Genomic DNA, 23348 nt, shown 5'->3' with positions numbered 1-23348 from the left:
ATATTTCAAAAGTTATCCAGCCTGCGGGCCGTTGTTTGACTTGCCTGATGTAAATGTTTATCCAGTTTGTTTAACTTTTGTTACTTTAATTTGTTGTCATAAATCACCTGTCCTCCTCCTGAGTCCTCACAAATATAAGGGTTTGTTTGTACCTGCAAATCGGGTTGGGTCGGGTCAGACTGAATATTTTAGGCCCGATCTTACCTCTAAGAAACACTAACAATGTGATGTGGCCCCTGGCTCATAGTTTGCCCATCCCTGGATAAGCGTGTGCACGTTTACCCGGAAAGAACAGTCAGTTCTCAGCGTGGGCCTCTCGTAATCGCGGCTTGCCTCGCCGGCAGTCCTGGCTGGAGGCTCGACGCGGCAAAGACGCGGCAGCCGGAGAAAGCGGGACTGGTCCCGAGACTTTGGGAACGGCCGCCACACCGCGGGACGCTGAGCGTCCGCAGCTCAAAGAGCGGCGCTCTTCAGGAACCGGGGTGTGAGATTCCAACTGGGCCTCGCACAGATCCAGGAGGGCCGCCGCCTGCTCGCACGGCGTCTGAGATTTGAATCTGCGTCCCGCCAAGTGGAGGAAGGCCTCCACAAAGGCCTGTAGGCCCATTCCTAAAAAGATCATTAAGCGTTAAGGCAGCAAACTTTAGTTTCGGTGATTAAAGTTACCATATTTTCTGGACTATAAGGCGCACCTAAAAAAAAATCAAAATTGGCAAGATATCTGAAAGTGAGCCTTATAATCCTGTGTGACTTATATACACCGCAAAATGTGATCGATACGATTGGAAACGCACACAGTATTTTTTGATCAGTCAAAAAATCGCTACAGGAATCTAACCAACGTTCCGGCACTAGGAGCACTGACACTTGACCACGAGACCATTCGGCATTACATTACATTGGATCTGATTGTAACACAATTTTCACTCGCGCCGGAAACTAATATTAGAGTGGAAAAAAAACAAATTTTGTCTTGTAAGGACAGAAAGTCCGGTTCATCTGCCACCAAGAGGTGTGCTCCTTAGAAAAGCTTCAATCCAATGACAAAATTGCTTTAATTATTCTAAGGAGTCAGATCGAAGCACACAAGGGCGTCATTATTAGGCAAAGTGAAAGTATGCCCCGGATTAATCAAAGGAAATGTCTATTCAATTGCACGACGGCCCAAGGCTGGTGCCAGTCGATTCTGGTTCCCTCCTCACCTCCTTCTCGAGAATCAGGCAACGCGGCAGACCAGCGCCTAGCGATGTCGATGTAGAGGATGTCGACGGACGCCATTGTGAAGTTGCCGCTGCTCAGCTTGCAGTTCCTGCACACAATAGCCTTGTAAAAATCCCTGAAATCATTTCCTCAAAGGTATTGCCAAACAGATATTTTTTCAGTGCTACTCCCCACAATTTTGCAAAAATGTTGCAAAATATTCCACGTGCTATTGGTCTTAAAAAATGTATTCTCAAACTTAACATTTCTGGCTTGTTTGCTGTGGAGGTGTGACGTCATTGAAATAACACAACAGTTTCAAAATGACAAATACCGTTGAGGTAAGCTCTGAAACAGACAACAACTGGCTAAAATCATCCCTCTATCCATCCATCCATTATCTGCACTGCTTATCCTCAGTAGAGTCGCGGGGGTGCCGGAGCCCATCCCAGCTAACTTCGGCCAGTGAGCAGAGGACACCCTGAACTGGTTGCAGGGACAGAACACTCACTCGCTCATTCACACCTAGGGACAATTTGGACCAGCCAATTAACCTGACATCCATGTTTTTGTAATATGGGAGGAAACCGGAGTGCCCGGAGGAAACCCACGCAAGCACGGGGAGAACATGCAAACTCCACACAGGAACGTTCGATCTCATGACCTCAGAACTCAGCCGCCGTACTGCCAGGCAAAAAAATCATCCTCTTCCCAATTGCTTACAAATAAAAATTTGAATATTCAGGTTTGCTTTGGGATGGGTCCCTCAAATCAAGGTAATTTGTCGGGTAAGGGCTGGGCTTCAATACCCGCGGGGTGTGTCATGTCAGGCTGGATTTTTTTTAAGCTCGATCGGACCTCTACTCTGGTGCTTCTTTTGTGTGGAATTGTTAACACATTATTATATAATTTCACGTGTTATTTTCACACTAAACCGCAAGAGGGCGCGCTATGGGCCTGAGTTGATCATTTCAACATCTCCGGTAGTTCATAAAAACAACACAGAAGGGCTTAACCGAAACGGCACCAACAATTAAATCATATTCTGCAGATTACAAGCTGCCAATAGAGAAATATCCAGCGGAAAGCAGAAAGAAAGTTAGCGAGAAGCGGAGGTGACCGTGAGTCTGACGTAAACCACATAGAAGAGGAAGCGCCCATTGTCTAACTCCCGAGTTGGGGTAGTTGTTTAAAAATGATACCGAGGAGAAAGAATTTATTGGATTTAGTGATTTGGAGTGAAATTGATAGTTTGGTAAGCATGTTCTTTATGCTAGAGTTTTCTGAATAATAATAGTACATGAATCCCGACAATACAAGGCATCTCATTCACAAGTATTCAGCCTGTTGTTCTCTCTTTTATTTTAAATTGCCTTTCAAAATGACACGTATGCTTTTCGCTGTATGATTTTATCAAAAACATTTGCAACTAGGTTTTTTTCCTTTTTAATTATGCTTTAGTGCACTGGTGTCAAACAGGCGGCCCGCAGGCCGGATCAGGCCCACTAGGGGATTGAATCCGGCCCGCGAGACAACACTCAGAGAAGCGCAAGAGAAAAACAAGCTGCAGGTTGAAGTATGTCAACTTGATGTTGCCAAAGCCAGGTGCCTCTCACAAAGACACTGTACTTGTATCTATTTCTCTCTCTCTCTCTCTTTTTTTTTCTTTTCCACCCCTTTTCTCCCACTCTGTCTCTGTCTCTTTCACTCTCCGTGTATCTCTTTTTCTCTTCTTTTGTTGCTCTTTGTCTCTTTCTCTCTCTGTGTCTTTTAACCTATTTTGCTCTAACTTCCTTTTTTCCTTTTCTCTCTTTTCTCTTTCTCTCTTCATACCCTTCGCGCTTTCTTTTCATTTTTCTCTCCTTCTGGTTTCCTATTTCTCTTCGGATTTCTTTCATCTTCTCCCTTTCTTTTCCACCTCTCTCAAAACTTTTTATCTTTTGTTTCTCACGCTCTCTCTCTCTCTCTCCTTTTCCTTCACTCTTGCTCCTATTTCTTTATCTCTTTTTCTTTCTCTTTAATCTACTAGTCCGACCCCTGACAGAATGTTTGTTCTATCGTGTGGCCCCCGAGTTAAAATGAGTTTGATACCCCTGCTTTAGTGGGATGTTTGGACGCGATTTAATGGATTGGGAGGGCACCTGTATGATGCGGCAGGGGTAAACCAGTGAAAGTTGTCGGGGCCCAGCTGCTGAACAGAAGTGTGTTGTGTCACCCTGACTTGAGTAACATGGCCGCTTTCTTGTGTCCCGTTTCATCTGGAGGGACGAAAGCATGACCAACTTAGGTGCCGAAGTGCCTAACCGTTTGGGTGTTTAGGCATTTGGGTTGGCCATGGTCCAAAAAATGTTGTGGGTTTTTTTGTGCTTTTTTCCCCTTTTTATTTTTTTTTCTTTTCTTTTTATTTTATTTGTTACTGTATGTGTTTGTCTTGCTGTCGGTCACCCCTTTTGAGGGATATGACCAAAATAGATAGATCAATAATTCGGCATTTTTTCGGCTGAGCCGACTAATTTGGAGCGATTTATAGACCAGAAAATACGGTAGATTTTATGCAAAAACCATGAACTATACCCTCACATTTTGCATGTTTAATATTTTGGGAATACCTTTAAGTATTTTATGAAAACGTTGTAGTACCTGATGAAGGTTCTAAAAGCGGTGGGCCCGAGGCGCATGTTGCCCTTGACGCCGAGGAAGCGGACGAAGAGGGCGGCGATGCGCTCTACCAGCCGGAGGTAGTTGAACTGCCGGCTGTACTTGGGGTAGACCTGCTTCAGGCACGGAGAGGGCATGCCGTCCGGGTGCTTCCTGGATTGCCCGTCGCCTGCCGCCTCGTCTCCCGACTTCCTCTGGCAACTTTACACATTGTGCACAAACCACAGTTCATATACTTACGTTTTTCTTTTTTTTTTTTAAATTCATAATTTACTAGAAAATAAATGATTTTTTTGTAAATCATATTATTAAAAAAAAAAGTGATTTCATATGAATAGGAAATTTTACACGTTCACAATTATTTTTATACTTTGTTTAAATGGGGGTGAGTTGAAGGTCGGGTGCGCATAGTTTGAGGTTAATAAATAAATTAATAATAAATTAAATATTTTCTCTATTATGTTTGTGTTGCCCCAGCTAAGTTCAAAGAGCCTTAATATATTTTTTTTCACTGCACGTTTCTGCTTTTATCTTTAGCTTTCACCTTTAAAGGTGGCATCCATAACTTCCAAAATATTCTACTTGCGGACGCCATTTTTGCCAAAAATCATCATTGCAGCCTCTGTCAAGCTGCTTGTGTTGCGCGTGCACGAACATGTCTCTCTTAGATGCACTTGGATAAACTCTTTTGTCATCTTTAGTTTTGGGTTGGCATTTGGACTGTATTTGAAACAGTCCTTTGTCTTTCACATTTTTCATCCTAGACTGAAACCAACCAGTAGGTAAGTCACTCAACACCCCCCGCCGGAAAAACTACAAAATGGCTATTTGAACTCAGTTAGGCATTGTTACCACATACTTAATAAAAAAAAATATTTAATTTAACTTTAAACTTTCACTCAACCCGGAAATGTATATATAAAAATTTCCGGGTTGAGTGAGTAGTTTGAGGTGCCCTTAAAAAGTTTAAAATTAAATATTTTTTTCTATTAAGTATGTGGTAACAATGCCTAACTGAGTTCAAATAGCTTTTTTGTAGATTTTATATATATATATATATATATATATATATATATATATATATATATACACACATACATATACATACAAATAAAAGATTCTACATAAAAAAAATTTTTATTTTGATTGCCTTTTGAGCACAGAAAAATTGCTTTTTTCATGTGATGGATTTTACACATATATTTTGACAACAATGTGTTGTTGCACCCCCCTCCAAAATTATTATAAGATAAAAAAAGGCTTTTTAAATTCTATTTTAAACTGGCACTCTTACAAACATTTTGTGCTGTTTTTTTCCCTATCTCTTCATAACTGGTGGCCAAGATAATTTTGATTATCATCTTTAATTTTAATGCCATATTTCAAAAGTAAAAAAAAGCTTTCATGGGTCACCAACATTTTTAAAGCAGAGAGCTACATTTAACTACTGATTAGGGCAAAGGGATACCGATTTGATATACATTGCTAAAACAACTTTTGTTGTTACATGTTGTAATTACCGTATTTTCCGCACTATAGGGCGCACCGGGTTTTAGGGCGCACCCCCCAAAAATAGTTTTTGGTCCCATATCTTCCATAGATAAGGCGCACCGGATTATAAGGCGCTACAATGGGAACGTCGACAAGATGATTCAGTCAAACGGATTACCCCCTTAACATTCCCTAAGCTTGCAAAGAAGCAAATACGTGTCGTAGACACGTGCGGATGCGGTGTCCGTACGATGTCACTTAAATGCGTCATTTCAAATATCATTCGGAAGGTTGAAGTCTTGGGATTCAAGAAATGCCAAACATTTCTATGTTTCTATTTTCTTTTTCGCTCACAACTTCACTGTGCATATGACAATAAACACTTGGAATTGAGTTTAATTCACTCAACTCATCACAGCAACATCAAGATCGTTCTTAAACAAGATACCGGGAAAATATAAAGCCGCATAACTCACCTAAGTTCTCACGTTCAATAATGATACGCAATCATGGTCTTCTTACAACCGTGAGTGAAGTAAATCCAGGAGAGTAGAATATTTACAAATACAGACTAATGAAACATGTTTCTTTATGGCGTACTTTAGCAAGCTTGCTACGCCATTGCTAAACTATGCCGATTGCAGGGTTTGTTTTGGCCATCTAGCCAATCCGAGGCTCCGAATAACTTCAGCCAATAGTGATCGATTCAAATGATGATTGACACATTGGTTAGCCAATGAAACGCCGGTATATAAATCCCAGCATACACCGCGGACTTGCTACGCCATTGCTAAACTCTGCCGATTGCAGGGTTTGTTTTGGCCATCTAGCCAATCCGAGGCTCCGAATAACTTCAGCCAATAGTGATCGATTCAAATGATGATTGACACATTGGTTAGCCAATGAAACGCCGGTATATAAATCCCAGCATACACCGCGGACTTGCTACGCCATTGCTAAACTCTGCCGATTGCAGGGTTTGTTTTGGCCATCTAGCCAATCCGAGGCTCCAAATAACTTCAGCCAATAGTGATCGATTCAAATGATGATTGACACATTGGTTAGCCAATGAAACGCCGGTATATAAATCCCAGCATACACCGCGGACTTGCTACGCCATTGCTAAACTCTGCCGATTGCAGGGTTTGTTTTGGCCATCTAGCCAATCCGAGGCTCCGAATAACTTCAGCCAATAGTGATCGATTCAAATGATGATTGACACATTGGTTAGCCAATGAAACGCCGGTATATAAATCCCAGCATACACCGCTGACTACTCCACGTTCGGGGTAAAATCGAGTCGGCGGCTGTTGAGTAAGTTGCGAGACCTTGCGAATTTAATATTGAGCCATATATAAGGCGCACTGTGTTATAAGGCGCATGGTCAGCTTTTGAAAAAAATTAAGACTTTTAGGTGCGCCTTATAGTGCGGAAAATACGGTATGTTATTACCAGGATTAGTCAACCACAAAAACATGTAAATTAGAAATCAAATTGACTAAGAAATCACTATGACCCATCGCTGGTGAGCTATTTTCGGAACCTGTCCGCTGGCTACTCAGGTGTTCTTTGGGGGCTACCTGCTGCCTGTGTTGGTGACCCATGTTTCAAGGAACAAAAAGACTGAGCTGGACAGTAGACATACGAAGAGAGTCTCTTGAGTGCGGGGTCCACCAAACGTAGTGTGTCCCTGATCACGCCCACTTTCACCTCCTCGTCCACCGGACTTGGGACGCATTCAAACACTCCTGGCGAAACCTGGAACGCAAAAACGGAAAATGATAAAGAGCCAGGAAAGACGACGAGGGATCTACTGACAAACCTCCAGCTCGTGATCGATGCGCATGCTGGGGTTGGCGTTCACCTCTAGCAGGACGGGTTTGAGGTTCTTCATCAGGAGGATATCGAAACCTAAAATCTGACAACAAAAAACATGCAAGTAGTAACTGTAGTTTGAGGCATAATTGTACAGGTCAGGTTAAAATTACGGGGTACAAACAAAACAACATCTGTAATGTCTATCATATTGTTCATACATAACATCTGGTAACCGTGACTTTGCTAAGGTCTCCGCGATGAATAAAATGCAAGAGTCCAGAATGTAGCGGTTTCCCACGAGTTGTAGCTCCAAGTCATCCGTTTCATGGGTAATGGATCTGGCATTGGTGCGATACAGGTTCAGGATTGGTAAATAATTAGTCTAGCCGTAGCAGTAGGCCGGACCTGAAGCTTCGCTATTGCTTTCCCTCCCGACGCCACCTCAGTCGATTCCCAGATGCGATAACAATCCACGGTGCACGTGGTTGTGATCAGCATTTCTTTGCGCTCTTCTGACTTATTAGATTTATCAGATTTATTTATTTCCAATGTAACGAGCCACAAAAGCTACTAGCTGTCGTCGCGTTCGTTTTGGGTGGCCAGTTTGACTGACAGCATTCCCCCGCCAATCGCAGTTGCTCACACACCCAACACACACTCGCCTATGATTGGCCGTCGCCATTAAAACTCGAACTGTGACTAATCTGGTTGGCCAAACACTCAATCACTCAAATAACAAACTATCAATCTATGAAAAAAACTAGTGTCTTGTGATTACACAATCGCACTATGTCATATCACGATATCAATTCAATGTCAGTTAATCGTGCAGGTCGAATGTATACGTGCGGAGAAAAAACTTGTTTTCTCCATTATGCCTTTTCGCATGTCACCTAATGGTCCAGTGGTAAAGTGTCAGCACTCTCATTGCCAAGACCCAGGTGGGAATCCCATTGCATACAATCTAATGCGATTTTGGTCAGCGATGTTTATCAATTGCTCCGTCATCGTACGAATGTGGTATTATAGCAAAAAACCTTGTGTAGTACGGCACTCCTACTAATCTTAGCCAGTGTATTCTGCTCTTTAAAATTTCTGGCCAATTTGGGTTTTTTGGGTGCGCCTTATTGTTTGGAAAATACTGTAGTTAACATACATAAAACTTGGGTGTCCAAAATATGGCGCAGGGGATAATTGGGACCGACTGACCAAGAAACCCTTAATCCTTAACCACTTAAAGCAATCCATAATCCTTTTTTTATTTTAAACACTGTCCCTTTAAACTTGAACAAGCTTAGTTAAATGGATGGTTGATATATATATATATATATATATATATATATATATAGCAGTCAATACAGCAGCAGATGCAGACTCATTTGTTTTTAAAGTAACATTTAGAAAAATGAATATTATTTTTGAAAATGTTTTATCAACCCTAGACAAGGCTCCGAGTTTTCAGGGCAAAAATGTGCTTGGTGAAATATAAATCAAATTTTAAAAATCATGGTGGCACTTGTAGCCCTTATTGTTTTCTAAATTGAAAACACTTCTGTGTATCCAAAGGAAATACATAAGATTTCACTTGTTTACATTTTAAATCCTAAACTTTAGGGAAAACATACACAATGTATACAACGTAATATATTCTTGTTGGGGCTTAGATCTCATTTACAAATGTTTGTCTTTGTTCTGGGAATGAAAATAACGGATACCGGTGAGTTTGGTATAGTAGAAAAAAGAAAAACTCATAAGTGGCACTATTATCCTGTATTATTTTTCTATATTTTCAACTTAACCCTGAAAAAACGCTCGTTTGAGGTTTGGAGGAAAAATAAACAGATGTCAGTGATCCTCGTAGAATGCATTTTAAAAAAAGAGGCTCTCTTATCATTTAATCTGTATTTTTCTAGGAATACGTTGAGAACTCCTGTCGCAAAAGAAGTTGTGGTTTCATTGCGGGGTGTTTATTTTATGCAAAGAAACACTGCCACCTTTTGGTGCTCTCAGCATATCGCTTGAACTTTAAAAATATCTCTTGGGTTGACAGAATGATTGCATTGATTGGGATTAAAATAATGCGTTTCCTTTTACATTAAAATCTAGAGCGTAATCCATTGACACATTTAAAAAAAAAAAAAAGATTTGTTTTTTGTTTGTTTAAGGACTTTTTCCAGGAGATGTTCTATTTCTTTGAGAAGAAAAGTGAAATAGTTTGACATGATGGGGATATATTTTTGTACAGTAAATTTAGTTTAATCATAAGTATACCGTAATTTCAGGACTATTATTAGGTGCACCCAAAAACCCAAATTGGCCAGAATTTTAAAAGCGCACCTTTATAATCCTGTGAACCTTGTGTATGGAAAAATTGGAAATGCATACCAGTATATTATCATATTTGCGCATTTATCAGTTGATATTTATTGCTGACCATAATTGCATAACAATGGTAGCTACGGAAATCAAACCTGACAATAAGGTCACAGTATCCCAACCAGCATGCCCTTACAAGCATGGATTATGCAGGAAAAGGCACTATAACTCATCAAATGTTACATGATTTCTGATTCATATGAAATTTGTTTCACTTTTTCTTAACTCACACTATGCATTACAAGTGACAAACGTGGTTGAATACGTATGGCCATGCGTTTTAATATCTTCTAGGATGATCAAATTACTTCCCACAATGCTTTTCTCACAATTCAGTTCAGAACTCGTGCGAGTCGGCGATACAATACTGTATTTCAGTGGTCCCCGACCTTCTCTGTACCATGGACTGGTGTAATGTCTGACAATATTCTCTTTTTGACATAAAAAATTGTAAATGGTGATCAGCAATATATTTTGTCTGATCAAGCAATTCACAAATAATGTACTAGTTTATTATTAGTGAAATCCTAGCGCTTAGTGTAGTTTAAATATATGTGCCTATAGTCTAGTACACCATACATATCAAAAAGGTTTCACAAAATACTAAGGCGGCAAATAACGAGTTTTTTAATGATCGATGAATCTTTCGATTATTTTTTCGATTAATCGATGCATCCGATTAAAAAAAATAACACATTTTTATTTCCTCCACTTTATACAAATATTGCAGTCTTGGACAGATAGAAAAATACTGCAAAAAAAACACAACATTTTATTTAATATAAAACAATACAAAAAAGTGTCGAATAACTTAACGATACACAAATATATATAAAAAAATGTATGCTACACAAATGCAAATATGTAAGATACTGTTTTCCTACCACCTTACCCAATGATGATAATACATTTGGACATAAATGAAGAAAGAGCTATACATTTTTTTTTTTAATATCAAATATAGTAAAACTTGGTTAATCCAGATTCAGTTTAGTCGGATCTTCGCCAAATCCGGATAAAAAGTTTGGCCCGGATGATTTCTAATGTATGATTTACGGAAAAATCTATGCATATTCCGGATTTTATAATCCATATATTCCGGATAAAAATCCAAACCATTTTAATCCAATCCTATGCATTTTGCCATGTTTATTCCGGAGTCGTATTCCAAGTCGATATGTCCTCTTTGACTTCTTCCCGGAGGAGGCCGGATGACGCAACTTTCCTGGAAAGTGTATGCCATCCTTTTGTCCATAGACAAACGAATTTCTCTATGCCTCTATGGGACGTCTTCCCGGTTATCACTGACTGACTATCTCATTGTGCTTCGATTCAAGTTGCGATCCATTTGTGCAGAACGACACTGAAGGAGACTACGCCGGGTGTCACATCACGGCGTCAGTTAAGGAGTCGAGAGGACCGGAGATTAGGAGAAAAATTAAAGATCATACAATACCGTAATGATCACACTGGCATGAAGATGATATCGCAGCATATTTTCACATGAAACCTCAAACATTTTCCCAGTTCATTTGAATCCATATTAACGGAGTTTTACTGTATAAAAACCCACTTTTCAAAATTGTATCAATGAAATCAGTTTTTTAGAAAAATCTTTAAATATGAAAAACATTCCCAATGTGCAAATGATAATTCATATTCTAAACAATCTGCCCTCAGTGTTGAATTAAACGGCATTATTTTTTTTTTTACTTTATTTTATAACTTTATTTCCAGATTGTTTTTTTTTTCTATTTCTGCACTACTTTCTGTTTCCTTGAAATTTTTTTAGTTTGACTGTTTTATGCTTATTTTCTTTCGTAATGATGCACTGTTCAATGAAAAAAATGATATGAAAAAAGTAAGATACTTTTATGAAAACGGTCTTAAGGCACTCTTTGCCAGACCACAGTGGAGTACAATCCTCAACTTCACAACGAGATTCAATGCACTTATTCACATTGATTTAACGTGCTTATTGGTTCATCTATCGCCTAACAAAATGAACCGATGAATTAATTAGTTGCCAACCCCTTAATAATCAATTCGTTGTTGCAGCCTTACAGAAGACACTTTTTTGGGGGGCGGCCTTATAATCTGGTGTACCTTGTAGTGCGGGAAAGATATACTATATACATTTCTCCATCAAACAAATAAAAAGAGCACCAATAGGCTAAGAATCTGTTGTTTTGTTTGTACCCCGTTTTACGGATGTGAACGTCTCACCTGAAAGCAGGAGGGGCCGGGCTTGGCAGGCGGAATGTCGGCCTGGTAGTAAACTTTGAGTTGAGGCACCACAGCGATTACGGTCTTGATGACCAGGGCGATGATGTCGGACCACACCCTCTTAATGTCCACGCCTTTGCTGGCCAGACGCTGCAGTACACTGGAGAGCGTGCGTTTGCTGCCCGTGCTTTGACTTTCCGAGTGTACAAAGTTGCTGCTGTGCACGTTGAGCGAGTAGTTGGTCAGGTGCATGAAGACCTGGCCTAGGTTCTTCTGGCTCGGCTCCTGAAGCACAACAGCGAGGTATCATTGCAAATGCCTGAGAGAGGTGGGGGCAAGAGGGCTATAATGATTAGTAAACGTTGTCGACAAAAATTGTCAGTATAACTAGTCGACAAAGAAATCTGTTGACTATTATCACCAGACACGAGTGAGACATCTTACATGTTCGTCTCTGTCTCAAGCGGTAACAAACGGAAATGACAGCGTCATTAGAAACTGGCTACAGCAAATAAAAACACCACTTGCAAAATTTGCAAAGCAGACCAAGCTAACACTACGCGTTCTAGGCCTAATTGAGAATTTTTTTTTTATTTTGCAATCCTTTTTACAAAAACTAGTGAATAAAGACAAAGCAAAGTTTGCAAGCAGTATGTGCGTAACATATAGGCTGTATTGGCCACCACAACAAACAACAGCACGACAAGAAAGCTAGTAGTCTTCGCAGCTCATTACATTGAAAAGAAATTGGTCTCTAAGGAAAGTCAGAAGAGTGCATTTAAATGGTGAAAGGCAGCGGGTGCTCCGTGGATTGTTATTGGGTCCAAGAAATTATATAAGGGGGCGTCGGGAGCGAACCCAAAAGCAAAAGTCTACCTACTGCTATGGCTAAGCTAAAACCTCTCTTAAGCCACCCCCTTGTGCAGGCTGTATCTCAGCAACACCATATCAATTACCCAAGAAACGGATAACCAGGAGCTACAACTTGTGGAAAACCACTACATAAGAGACAGTTTTGTTTTAATCATCGAGGAGACTTTGCTCCAGCCAACCTCTAAATCGTTTTCTTGCACTGAAAGGAGAAGCCCTCCAATTTCATGGCAATTTTTATGAAAATAAAGATAATTTATTCAACAGCAATTCTGTTTTTAATTGTAGACCAATGGTTGTTGTTTCGTTACAGTCGTATACTCTAAGTCCGTAATGACATAATCTCAAGGTAAATTTGCATGTCACAATGATTAAGTTCTCTAAAGAAAAATTCTGTACTTTTAAAGTCGAAAACCGCATCAATATTGCATTACTATTCCGAAAAATCACAATTTTTTCCAAAATTGTGCAGCCTTGGAGAAAATATTAAACTTTAATTTTTTTTAAGGACACCTCAATCGACGCACCCCACCTTCAACAATGGAAACATAAAATGTTAAGAAGAAACACTGACTAAAGACCTGGTAGGGCTCGGTGCAGAAGCGGGTCAGGCCCTCCTTGGCGATGTAAATCTCCAGCGGCTCCAGCGACCGGAGCAGCACGTAGAGGCGAATGTCGAACTTGAGCTTGTCCACCAGCAGCGGCTTGTGGATGTACTCCTGAACCACGGCCTGCCGGGACGTCACCGGCCTCAGTTCAGCGGGGTCACGGATGAGGTAGATGCCTTCGCCCTGAGAGCCGCCGTCGGGCTTGACTATAAACGTTGGGTTGAGCGTGGCGTCGCGCTCCTTCACCAGGCGGAGCTGACGACAGCCGACGAGACAAGTCAACAGGAAATTTTAATAACCAATGAATCGGTCAGATTTTTAAAACGACACATTTTTAATATACTCCTATATTCAAATATTGAAATTTTAGACGGATAGAAAAATATGCACAAATTATTCTATATAAAAAAGAAAACAATAAAACAACCCAAGTGTTTGTCAAATAACAATACGATCAAATGTATGCTATACACCTGCAAATATGTACAGTATTTTCTGCACAATAAAGCACACACACCCCAAAAAATTTCTTTTTTTCAAATATTTTCCATACATAATGTGCACCGGACTAAAATGCGCTATAGTTGGAACACCAACAAAACAATCGGATAGGACAGTCAAACTTTATTAACCCCCTAACGTTGATGGTTGAGAAGCAAATACAGGTCTCAGACTTGTACAAACACAGTGTCTGTACAATGTCACCGGTCACTGAAATAAGTCATGTCACATATCATTGGAAGGCTTAAACTCTTGGGATTTAAGTCAAGTCACATTTATTTGTATAGCCCTTAATCACAAGATGTCTCAAAGGACTGCACAGGATTACAATTACACCATCGCCTGAAGATATGCTGATCATTTAAAAATATACTCATTACAGAAACACGGCGATCAGTCCGAAACAAGACACCCAAAAACACATATGCCTTAAATGGAGAAAAAAAAGGAAAAGAAAAACGAAAACCTCATGGCAAGTGACAGCCCCCATTGTGGCTTATTGAAACCATGACTTTTCTAAGACAAATTTCTTACCCATTTTTCTTAGCACTGACCTGTGAGGAGAACTGCTGGTACTCATCGGGCAGGATCCAGGATCGTGGGTAGAAGTCGTACTCTACGGGGAAGAGCTCCTGCATAATACGCACGGCTCGACTCAGGTTGATCTTACGGGACATTTCCACCATTCCTGTCAAATGGTAGAGAGTAGTTTGGATCAACCCATTACAAAGGCACGCAATTACTTTTCTCAGTAACGAGTACAGTAACACGTAATTAATAAAACGTTTCCATATTATTCGGCTATTTAATAAACGCAGAGAATATGTAACACTGTTCACTGATTGTTGAGTACGACTACATCCATCATGTTGTCACATACAAGCTTTAATCCGCCAGCTACACTTCCTAACGAGTGGGCATGTATGTATTTACTTAGCAAGTGAAAGTCAGTACAGTCAAGTTTGCACCGTCTCAAGCACAAACTAGGTGAATGATGAATTTTACCTAATATAGATATTCTCCCTACCGTATATACAGTCAAGTTTGCACCGTCTCAAGCACAAACTAGGTGAATGCTGAATTTTACCTCATGTAGATATTCTCCCTACCGTATATACTTGCATCTAATCTGAATTTACAAATATAAAATAGCTAGCTTATATGCGACTGGCTGTGTATTACCAGTACAGAAATAATGGCAGTGCGTGGCGACGGGGGCATGGCTTATACAGGAACAACAAACCAACAGGAAAGGGGAAAAACAAAGGAACAGAATTTCAGTAAAAGTGTGCTGAATTTTTGTGCAATACACTGAGCCAGGAGAGAAAAAAAACATCTTGGACAGTACCCAGGAATGGAGAAGGAAGTATTCAAGTGGTTCAATCCCATAGACTTTTTCAATTAAGTAACTAGTAACTGTAACTATTTACTGTTTTTCAGTATTGCCAGGGGACAACAGTTGGGCGCGTTTCGCAGACACTCGAATCATTGCAGGGAGTGATGTCAATGGAATCAACACCAAAGACCTTAACGTACCTGGGAACTTGTTCACCTGGCCTGACGTGACGTTCTCATTATCATGAAAGGAGACGCCGTGCCAGTAGATGTCACATGCGGCTCGTCTTCCCATGGGAATCTACAGGTATGAATGGCAGGTGTTATTTTCGACAGGTGAGCGCAAAACATACGCGCGTTTTACATCAGAGCAAAGAGATTAGAGCGTAGGTCCGTTCTTTGGGAGGGATAATCTTGATAAGCTGTTGCTAGGGCAGGTTACATGGCCTTGAGCTGTGAAAGTGACACTTCACAATGCTTTTAAAGATCCTTTGGCCGTAAGGCACCGCGTGGTGACACCCAATCGGGCATGTTTATCATCTTAGCCACTATAAATAATGTAAGTATCTGGCATTAGTGTGCCCAGTTAATCAAATACAATGACACAGATACATGATATTTTGGCTTTTAAAATGTAGGCACGACAATGCAAGTAGATCAGGGGTCAGGAAAGTATGGCTTGCTCGCCAGGTGTGGCACTTTTTATGAATACAACAGGCTCTGAGATAAAAAATCACGGTTGAAACGCACTTAGGCTGGGACTGCAATGCCGTATTTTTAGTGCTGTAGTGCTTTTCTACCTTTAAGGTTTGTAAAAAAATTAACAAGGATTTATCCTGTGGCTCCTAGCTAATGAGATGCATGAGATGAGTATGACGCCAACCTTCAGATTTACAGGATTTTTTTTTCAAGCGTGAAGTTTGGGCATGAGAACTTTTAAGACGAATGTTTGTAAACTTCCAAGATGTCCAAGAATCGCATCTATAAAACAGATTGGAGGACAAATACTGACCATTACGTTCAAAAAAGGAAGAACTGTAGTGTTGTCCCACAGCTGAAGGTCAATACTTCTGTGTCATTTTCCTTGCAGTATTTCATTACATTTTCACAAAAGACCTCTGCTTGCACCTTGTTTTGAAACCATTATTCATGACAAAAATGACAATCAATATGAGCCTCAATGATATTGAGTAACTGCGGGAGGGAGACTAATAATAAAGTGGGACATTTGTTGATATGGACACAGGCCCTGGAATTATAACTATTTCATATATTTGATGAAATCATCAAACATTAGACAGAAAAAAGTGAACTCAATAAATTGCTTTCGTCTTGAGTTATGTGGCTTTATATTGTTTTCCCTTTAAAAAAAATCTAAATATTTGGTTTCATGACTCTTTGATTAAAAAATGTTCTCGACCCCTGATGTAGATGGATGTTACAAGTGATGCATTGATATTAATTTCAAGTTGCGGGTTTAAGTGTATTTGTTGTCATTTCCAAGTTTTGATGTTTCAATTTGGTGCTTTCTGGCAAAACAAAAGCTTAGTAAAACATCTTTCACGGGACAGCGTCGTCCATCTTGGCACGAGCAACCTGGACTTTAGCAGGAGGATGAGCCCTGATAGACTTATACAAGAGCATCCCATTAGTGAGTCAGCATGCAAATGTGCCAAAGAGGGAGGGCAGCCGCCAGAGGAAAATGCATGGAAAATGCTCAAGTATTGTGTTACTCATGAGACGAGCTGAAAAATAACATCTACAAATACTTACATGTAAGTGTTTCTATTTTACTGAGAAAAATTAATGTTGATACATTTCATACAAACATTTTTCTTTCAATTTTTGCATCATAAACACATTCTAAATGTATTAGCATTTTTAATTGTGTATGTGTAAAATATACTTATTAAACAGTAGTACTACTATATTACAGTAATTGCATATTTTGTGTTTTTCATTACTTTTTGATATCAAAATATTTTGTTTTGATGTGGACAATCTAGTTTCTGACAACCATTTAGCTATTTCTACTACGCTCAAAAGAAGACTTTGACGACAGATAATTATTTTCACCGTGCAAGATCGAGCAAATGTATTGAAGCTGAAATGGGTAACAGTTTCCAACTAGATAAAGCAATTGGTCTTCCATTTCACATAAGTGGGTTCAAGTCGCGGCCACCATAGCAATACCCAATAATAGGAGTACGAAGGATCAATTAGCAGCTTCGTAAATATTTAACAACCTGTCGCAATCAGGTTGCAAGTCATCCCAAATTGTTATCACCTCCTTCACAACAGAGACAGATGAGATCTTGTTTAAGTGACTCAAAACAGGCCTTTACAAAAGGTGGTGTTCCCCAAGGGTCACAGCTAGAGCCCCTCGGATGGAGGCTCCAGAGGGTCATGTGACTTTTTAAGCAGCCGCTTTATTGGATTACAAGCGACAATGGAAAAAGATGCATAAGTTGATTTGAATACTTTACAAATTTAGACGGGTTTCAAAGACTAATTATTGTTATAATATTGACATATGTCACTGCCTATTTTTTATTAATTATAACATTATTTCAGTCATTATAACTTGTTCATTTATTCAGACTTGATCATATTTTTTTTCCATTACTTAAGTTGTACTTATTTTGTATCCATAAGTGGCCTTGAGTGTTATATCAGAACCTTCTATAAACGGTTTAAACAAGAACTTACTGTACAGGTATTTTTGATTTTGCATTGTGAGGAATTCCCTCTTTTTAGTTTTGCTAGTATAAGATTGTGGTAAACCATTTTGTCTGTCCATTAGTGATTTAGTACAGCCAACATCTGTATCTCTGGAGCCCCTCCCAGCTATTTTCACACAAAATGGCAAAAGTACTGTATGTATAAAAAGCAGAAAAATTAGCCAAATTAAGTGGTTTTGATTGCTCCGGAGCAGAATGCTTTCAATATTTCAATATTAAAAACTGATGACCTTTTGCCTTTTGTTTTAATTAATTCTAATTTATTTTAATTTATATTTTTGCGTGTTTTTCAGAAGATCTGTTTGGCTGCGGCTGCATCGGCTCGCTACAGTTTAACTGTACGGGTCAGGTGTATCGACATTTTGTTCTGTGTGCATGGTTACAAAGAATGACAATAAACGTAAATTCTATTCTATTCATTTTTTTTTCATTTTATCATTCAGTTATAGCACTGAAGAAGTTGTTTTTAATCTGTAATTTATTATTTTGCATTGCAGGGATTTTGTGTTGTTCTTCGATTTTAAATCACTTTAGTGTGTAAAAATCTAGAATTGTTATGTATTTTACACTATTTTGAAGATCTGTGAATATTTAAATCTATATTTCTTGTGTTTTCCAGGGATCCCTGACAAAACATAAAATTAATCAATACTAAATAATTTGGTGAATAATGTTTTTTTATCATTGATAACATTTCAGACCCCCAAAAAAATCTGTGGAGCTGTTTAAGGCCAAAAAAGCTCTTCTCAGTGAGCCAAGCCAAAAGAGCCCCTTCTAGAAAAGGAGCTAGAATTATTATGACTAATCTATTAAACCTGTCCTCTTAGATACGACAGTAGTGGTAAGTAATGCTTCACATTATGAGGACTGGTGCCACCATCGGCGTCAATCTTGCACTTTTTTTTTTCCATCTAAAAGCACGGTCTAGTCACTAGGTCCTCTTCAAAAGGAAGAGACTCTAGTGAGACTGCAGGAAACACGGCAATGGAAATAATTTCGAGCACTTTCAAGAACCAAAATTCAAGCAGTTTCCTGACGTTAAAAACACAACATTAAAATTCAAGCATTTTCAAGATTTCAAGCACCTGTACAAACCCTGTTACATGATTATAATCTCTGCTGAGAGTCAATGATGAGCAATAGCGTCTTCGTCTCGAGCGGTAACATACAGAATGACGGTATCAAGTATGCATACCAGACTTATAAAGTTTGGGAGCGTTTTATCCTGGATATGGCAAAGTTTCCAAAGCAGACCTTACATATCACAGCAGTACCTTAATAAAGCTATATAATTAAATGAACTTAATGCTATATTAAAAAATAAATGAACAATTATCCAGTTTTTCGACTAATTGCTTGAATAGTCGTAGTTAACTATTAAAATAGTCGTGAGTTGTATCCCTAGCAGGAATGGAGCCTAATTATTACAAGTGCAACTCTTCAAGTTTAAAATGAGTCAAATTTGCATTTCTCATGAAACAAACCTCTTTCCATTTGAGCTGCTTAATGCTGATCTTCAGTCCCTCCAGGGAGGTTTTGGCTTTGGACGTGTCCACAGTCACCGGCCTCCTTTTCTTGAAGAGTTTGCCTCCATCGTCCTGACCAGTCGCGTAGTTCCCGTTTCTCTCCCACTTGCTCCCCACCACATTTCGGATTCCTTTGAAGAGGACCTTTCGATGTTCATGCCCTGCTTTATTCAGATTCTCCCCTAGCGTCCCCGAAGCGCGGATTTCTAGAGCGGGCACTGGGATGATGGGTGCTCCGGAAGCGTCGAGTAACACCGGGGAGAGGGGCACACAACACTCCTCGCCATCCCCGCTGTCAACATAGGCCAGTTGCGACGTTCTGCAGCGGTAGCTGTCGCTCATGATGCCCGAGGTCGCACCAGTGTTGGGAGTAACGTGTTACAAAGGAACTTGTTCTTGGAGCGCAATTACTTTTCTCAGTATGGAGTATTGTAACGCGTTAGCGATCAAATTTTGAAACGCAACTGAAGTTAGAACATGGTTGGTTACTTTGCTACTTTATAAAAGCAGATGAGGTTTTACAATATTTTCTGTTTTTTGTTAGTTAGTCTTTCGATCTGCCAGCAACACGACACAGATACAATAATCAAATGAAGGTTAGGCGTGCTTATATATATCCACAAAATACAACTGAATACAGTTACGGTGGGGCCATCTCAAGCCCATAGTACGAGCCCGCGTAATTTCTCCCTACTGACATTCAGACATAACCCTACTGTATATACTCACAGCTAAGCCGCATTACAACTATAAAAATATTCTGAAAACGGGGTCAATTTAAAAGCGCATAATTGGTTGTGTGTCACTGGTAGCGAATGGTAGGCAGTGCGTAGGGAAAGAGTGTGGCTTATACAGGAACAACGAAATAAATGGGGCAAACGTGAGCACAGAATTTGTGGTAAAAGTGTGCTGCATTTCAGTCTTTATAGTAGTAAAATTATTTTTGCAATAAGCCATACCTGGAGAAAAATAACTTATTGGACATTACTCAGAAAAGTAGAAGGAAATCCTTGAGTGGTTTGAAGACAAAATGGATATGGAGTGTCTCGGGCTGTTTGTTTGCTAGCTCTCGAGGGTGCACAAGACAAGACATATGGGGACTTTACTGCGTCCATGTTTCATGCACAGTACACATTTTGTTCTTTATTTTGTGGCTATTTTGAAGCAGTTTAAAGGGATCTGCTGTGATGAAACTAGTAATTTGTAAACAGTTACTTTGTGAGTAACGCACTACTTTTTGGTGTCCGTTTTTAGGAGGGTAGCGCAATTACTTTTTAATGAAGTAACTAATTACTGTAAACCATTACTTGTTTTCAGTAACGAGCCCAACTCTGAGTCGCATCACCAGCACGTCCAGTAATCCGACACCGGCCGGCCGGAACGATTCCCGCATTGCTGTCGTCTACCGGGCAGCTGTAAATCAATACGGATATTTATTTAGACAGCAAAGTCCCGGACATCGATACATCGCCATGCTAGTTAGCAGTGGTAGCTAATGCTAACAATATGGATAAAGTTCCATGGGAGACAGCTGCTTTTTGGCTAGCCGGTGAGCCAGGTGTTCGTGGCGCTAAACGTTATAAAAACGGAGAGTTTGAATCAGTCAATGGAAGCCTACATTACCCAGCTCCGACTGTCACCGTTTCTTTGGAGAGGAGAAATAGCCGGGAAGCTGGTCGACGGGCAGCCGCTACCAGTCCAGGCTGCTCCATCTGTGTGTGTTGGGAAGAAGGAGGCAATGTTGCATTCAGGTAACCTCGGTAATACCGTCACGCCTCCCGTAGTTGGACTGCGGACGTTTTTTTTTCATTTCTTCCTCACGTCACGTGGTCATAGAGCTCTAATCATGTTTCAAATATGTTTTTGATCTGTCAGATTGCCCATCCAATATTGAATGGGGTGGTTGTGTGATTTCGAGGGAAGGGAGTGTTTTTTGCTTCAAACTCGTTTTAGAGTCGAGCAAGTGCAAAGTAGGTGTAAATTCCGGCAGCATTTGAATGCAATCAACACACCCTTGACGGTGTGTTACAGCAGGGGTTTTCAATTGCAGCCCGCGGGATGACAGTTTGAGACCCTCGCCTTAATACAAAAGTTTTAAGGGACAGTGTGTATTATTTGGTGGCCTCAAGTGGTGGAAAAAAACATTAAAATAATATTGATTGAAAAATAAGAAAAAAAGACTTGAACTAAAAATAAAAAATGCATTTGTTAATTTCTCATAGGTTGATAAGTTTCCATTTATCTTCCCTAAGAGTTCATCGAGAGTGAGTTGACATGATCAGCCGCCATCTTGCTGCAACAGGAAAACCCAAAAGTCAAAATAAACATTATTTTAATTCTTTCAGTCCTTTCTTTGTTTTCTTTTTTCTCAATTTTTCTTTTTTTCTTTTGTCTTTTTTTATCTTTGTTCTTTTTTTCTTCTTTTCTTTTTTTCTTTGAATTTTTTTTCTTCTATTCTTTCTTCTTTGGGTTAACCATTTTCTTTTCCTTTTTCTTGCTTTTTTTCTTGCTTCTTTCCTTCTTTATTAAATCGTTTTCTTCCTTTTTAAAATATTTTTTTTAATTTCCTTTCTGTTGTCCTTTCTTCTTTTTCATTTGATCCTTTTTTTCTTTGTTCACAAAAGGCTGGTCAGAGAATTAGAGGAAAGATGTTGCAGTTTGGTCACTTTGAGTCTCCGTAGTTTGTCTTCTACCTTGCGCTTTACAGCACTCTTTTTTTGGTTGCCCTACACAATATGGCGACATCTAGCCGTAAAATATTACACACTGTCCCTTTAAGGTAAATACAGCCCACGCAAATGTTGGATTCATTTATAACTGATTGATTGCTACCAGACTTCCTGTGCGGAGTTTGTATGTTCTCCCCGTGCTTGCGTGGGTTTCCTCCGGGCACTCCGGTTTCCTCCCACATTCCAAAGACATGCATTTCAGGTGGATTGGCCGGTCCAAATTGTCCCTAGATGTGAATGAGCGAGCAAGTTGTCTGTCCCTGTGTGGCCTGCGATTGGCTGGCAACCAGTTCAGGGTGTCCCCTGCCCACTGCCCGATGATTGCTGGGATGGGCTCCAGCACCTCCGTGACCCTACTGAGGATAAGCGGTGCAGCTAATGAGATGAGATGAGATGAGGTGTTAAACCTTTCATATATTTGGCATCAGTATAAATGTTTATTAAATATTTTGGTATCGCATCTGTCTAAAATGAATGCCTTTACTATTAATATAAAATTTGAGGCGGCAGTAGCTCAGGAGGTAGAGCACTCGTCTTGGGATCAAGGGATCCCAGTTCGAATCCCGGCTCGTCCGTGTTACATGTCGAAGTGTCCTTGGGTAAGACACTGAACCCCTGATACCCCCAATAAGCAGGTTAGCGCCTTACATGGCTGCAAGGCCGCTATTGGGAAATTTGGAGCACATTGTAAAGCACTTTGGGAAGTCATTGACTTGAAAAGCGCTATATAAATGCAGATCATTTCATTTCATTTCATTTCATAAAATAAAATTTGGAAAAATTAAATTAATAAAAAAGCTTTTACAGAGGGAAGGGAATTTTATCAATGGTATCCGTACTAGTATGAGTATCGAGTCAAATCAAGCCTTGTTTATTTGAGACACCCATAAACACAAGGAGTCTCAAGGGGCTGCACAGACCACAGACTATTGCAAACTACAGACCATCATGACACCGTCCCCTGATCTAAAACCTACATGAGGAAAAGGAAAAACTCAAAAACCTCAGCATGAGGAAAATGAAGAAACCTTGAGAAGGGGCCGCACATGAGGTAATCCACCTTCCAGGATGACCAGGCTGCAATGGATGTTTAAATGACTGATTACTGAAAATTTTGCCAATTAGTATCATTATGAATATTTTTTTATACCCGCACAACAAGTTCCATTAAGATGTATAATTGTGACGATATATTTATTGAACTTTTCTCATAAATGGGCAGAATACCAATACCAACAGTACGGTGTAGTATTGATTGACTTATTCTCG

The 23348-nt window shown here is 39.8% G+C and overlaps 1 protein-coding gene across 1 annotated transcript; it reads right to left on the bottom strand.

Annotated features, from left to right (window-relative positions):
* Positions 1 to 233: 233 nt before the first annotated feature.
* ttll11 (tubulin tyrosine ligase-like family, member 11) lies at positions 234 to 19888 on the bottom strand. The gene is made up of 10 exons (XM_088356118.1): positions 19309 to 19888; positions 15285 to 15384; positions 14303 to 14436; positions 13221 to 13502; positions 11770 to 12054; positions 7172 to 7267; positions 6995 to 7107; positions 3841 to 4059; positions 1203 to 1309; positions 234 to 609 (listed from the first exon to the last, which is right to left on the bottom strand). The coding sequence occupies exons 1-10, from the start codon at positions 19690 to 19692 to the stop codon at positions 296 to 298; spliced, it is 2034 nt and encodes a 677-aa protein (XP_088212244.1). The 5' UTR covers positions 19693 to 19888; the 3' UTR covers positions 234 to 295.
* Positions 19889 to 23348: the final 3460 nt, after the last annotated feature.

This window comes from Urocampus carinirostris, chromosome 16 (assembly GCF_059441175.1).
Source record: "Urocampus carinirostris isolate Australia breed hairy pipefish chromosome 16, RoL_Ucar_1.0, whole genome shotgun sequence".
NCBI lineage: Eukaryota > Metazoa > Chordata > Actinopteri > Syngnathiformes > Syngnathidae > Urocampus > Urocampus carinirostris.
Note: the sequence above shows the minus strand (reverse complement) of the source record. Positions and strands in the feature narration are given on the sequence as shown.

What these genes read in the sequence shown, in the direction of transcription:
- ttll11 (XM_088356118.1), bottom strand. Translation starts at nt 19,692, where the DNA reads ATGAGCGACAGCTACCGCTGCAGAACGTCGCAACTGGCCTATGTTGAC. An exon ending in CCAGGTGAACAAGTTCCCAG is followed by an intron (nt 14,437 to 15,284) that starts GTACGTTAAGGT and finishes ACCATTTGACAG; the next exon opens with GAATGGTGGAAATGTCCCGT. An exon ending in GCTTTTAGAACCTTCATCAG is followed by an intron (nt 1,310 to 3,840) that starts GTACTACAACGT and finishes TATTGTGTGCAG; the next exon opens with GAACTGCAAGCTGAGCAGCG.